The sequence below is a fragment of the Rosa chinensis genome, chromosome 5 (assembly GCF_002994745.2).
Source record: "Rosa chinensis cultivar Old Blush chromosome 5, RchiOBHm-V2, whole genome shotgun sequence".
Lineage (NCBI taxonomy): Eukaryota > Viridiplantae > Streptophyta > Magnoliopsida > Rosales > Rosaceae > Rosa > Rosa chinensis.
Genome location: NC_037092.1, coordinates 7,999,954 through 8,002,738, shown reverse-complemented (window position 1 = coordinate 8,002,738; position 2,785 = coordinate 7,999,954). Strand labels below are relative to the sequence as shown.

At 38.3% G+C, this 2,785-nt stretch overlaps 1 protein-coding gene across 2 annotated transcripts; it reads left to right on the top strand.

Annotated features, from left to right (window-relative positions):
• The first annotated feature begins 319 nt into the window (after window positions 1-319).
• On the top strand, window positions 320-2,569 carry LOC112202569 (eukaryotic translation initiation factor 3 subunit I). Of its 2 annotated transcripts, XM_040519425.1 has the most exons (8): window positions 320-359; window positions 434-850; window positions 972-1,099; window positions 1,455-1,574; window positions 1,678-1,767; window positions 1,904-1,990; window positions 2,103-2,182; window positions 2,277-2,569. In XM_040519425.1, exons 2-8 carry the CDS (start codon window positions 451-453, stop codon window positions 2,350-2,352), a joined length of 981 nt encoding a protein of 326 aa, XP_040375359.1. In that variant the 5' UTR covers window positions 320-359; window positions 434-450; the 3' UTR covers window positions 2,353-2,569. The 2 variants fall into 2 exon arrangements, with proteins under 2 accessions (XP_040375359.1, XP_024199340.1); XM_024343572.2 differs by having other exon boundaries at window positions 333-850.
• Window positions 2,570-2,785: the final 216 nt, after the last annotated feature.

Below are 2,785 nucleotides of genomic sequence, written 5' to 3'. Positions count from 1 at the left end.
TCTCAGAAATTTCCTTAAATTTGAAGTATCGAAATCGAAACCGAAACCGAAATTTGAAACCTTAAACAGAAATTAGTTTTTCTGTATTCAAATTTCACAAATTTATGGCATCTTATTTTGCATGAATATTGATTTTTTTTTTTTTGAAAATTTTGTGCGTTATTGATACGAACATTCTAATTGCCTAATTGGTGCTCGTAGTGAAAGTTCACCATGTGATTGGGCACGTGCTTTTTACCGCAATGGTAAAAGCCTCAAAAAAGTTGATCAAAACTCAAAAGAATCTCAATGGGTCTAGATGTCGTCTAGTATTCTAAGCCCATCACCAGTTTCACCGCCATAATTAAGTAAATAACCAGGTACGTTGCTAAAAACCCTAACCTCCAAAATCGTCTTCTTCAATTTCATACAAGCGAAGTCGCATTGTCCGTAGAGCACCAGCTATTCTCAATGAGGCCGATTCTGCTGAAAGGACACGAGAGGCCCTTGACTTTCATCAAGTACAACAAGGACGGAGACCTCCTCTTCTCCTGCGCCAAAGACCACAACCCTAACGTTTGGTTCGCCGACAACGGCGAGCGCCTCGGCACCTACGTCGGCCACAACGGCGCCGTTTGGTGCTGCGACGTCTCCAGAGACTCCTCGCGCCTCATCACCGGCAGCGGGGACTCCACTGCCAAGCTCTGGAATGTTCGGACCGGCGAGCAGCTATTCTCCTTCGACTTCAAATGTCCGGCGAGATCCGTCGAGTTCTCCGTCGGGGATCGCCTCGCCGTCATTACTACTGATCCCTTCATGGGAGTTCCTTCTGCGATTCACGTCAAACGCATCGCTAAGGACCACGCCGATCGTATGTTATCTCAATTTATGTGATTTTCAATCTATTTAGTTATTTTTATTGAACAAGAACTGTTCTTTCATCATTGTCGAAATTTCAGTCTGTGCTTTTCAATTTGTGTAATTTTTTCCAGAGACTGGTGAGTCCCTTCTGACACTGAATGGGCACCAAGGAAAGATAAACAGAGCTGTATGGGGGCCTTTGAACAAAACTATCATTAGCGTTGGAGAAGATTTTGTGATTCGTATTTGGGATTCTGAGGTGATTAATTTGATTAAATTTCAATGTTGCTTGCATTGGAAGATAATTGTACATTTGGTTCTGTTGCTTTTGGTTGGATTAATGCAATTTAGTCTAGGTGTGAGTCTTATTGGTGTATGTGTTTAACAATGCTTGCAACTTACATGTATTGATATATGGTTTGGTGAATTTCGTAGCTTATATGAAATCAAATTGACTAGTGCAATGAGAACCAAAACATTTTTTTTAGAGTGAATTGATTTGCAAATTTTTGTTTAACACAATGCGTATAATAAAAAATTGCCATGTATGTGACCAACATTACAATTGTTTGTTGGAGATGAGTTGTGTTTACCACATTCTTTGAAACTTGCAGACTGGGAAATTACTCAAAAAGAACGAGGCGGCGATTGGTCACAAGGAGGAGATAAAATCACTAGTAAAATCTAAGGATGGTTCTCACTTTCTAACTGGTTCCCGAGATAGATCTGCCAAGGTACTGCATCTCATATACTTTTTTTTTCTGTTTTCAATTTAGTTAATTTCTGCATTATACCGAATAGTGTTGTGTAATTGCTACTTCAAATTCATTCTTTCAGCTCTGGAATACTAGAACATTAACTCTTATCAAGACCTACGTGACACAGCCTCCCATCAACGCAGTTGCAATGTCTCCTCTGCTTGATCATGTAATGAATCTCCCATTGGTTTGCTTAATGATGATACTTACTAGAGTAGATGCTTATAATTCATTCAAGCCACTGAACTAGTTCCTTGTATCTCTTATTTATATGCATATTGTTTTGTTCCTGTTGTGCTTTCCAGGTCGTGCTTGGTGGTGGCCAGGATGCCACTAAAGTCACCACGACTGATCATCGCGCAGGGCATTTTGAGGCCAAATTCTTTGACAAGGTCTGTCATACTTGGCTTTTTTCTTTTTCCTTTCTTTTTATAAACGTTTCAGTTAGTTATGAAGGTCTTCAGTACATGATCTCTGTTTTTCTGATATTCTTAATATGATTAGGTTCTTGAAAAGGAGATTGGAACTGTTAAAGGGCATTTCTCACCTATTAATGCTTTGGACTTCAATCCTGATGGTAACAGGTACTTATGGTTCAGCTTTGTAGCTAGGTTTCATTTTAACAAGAGTATATGTTTATTTTTTTAAACTAATTTTATCTTGTTACATTATTTTCAGTTTCTCAACCGGAGGTGAGGATGGTTATGTACGTATAAATCATTTTGACCAGGAGTACTTCAGAATCAAGGTTTAGGCTTGCAGTTTAGTTTGATATTATATCATTTCGAGCGATCAATGTGCCAGCCAGAAGCGTTTTCTGTTCCTTTACATATTGATCAGCTCTACTGTTGTAGTACAGGCTATTAAACCATGTCCTGTGGTTGCTTGTTGATGTTAAAAAGAAAACATCTCTGTAGTGGTTTTTTTTCCCTTCTATATGTGAGACAATTATGGTCAGCCTCCTTGTTGAATTTACTTGTAATTTTAGATGCAAATGTTAGTAGACTTTTGATATTGTTTATGATTTTACTTTGATAATGTCAGAAAGAAAAAGAACTCATAAATGAAATCGCTAAACGATTTTTATTTTTTACTAATGAATAACTTATCGGCAAATACTGCGAAGACATTCCGACTACCGACTGTTGGGATGGCCTTCTTAAGCTTTGATCTCAACTTTTCTAACC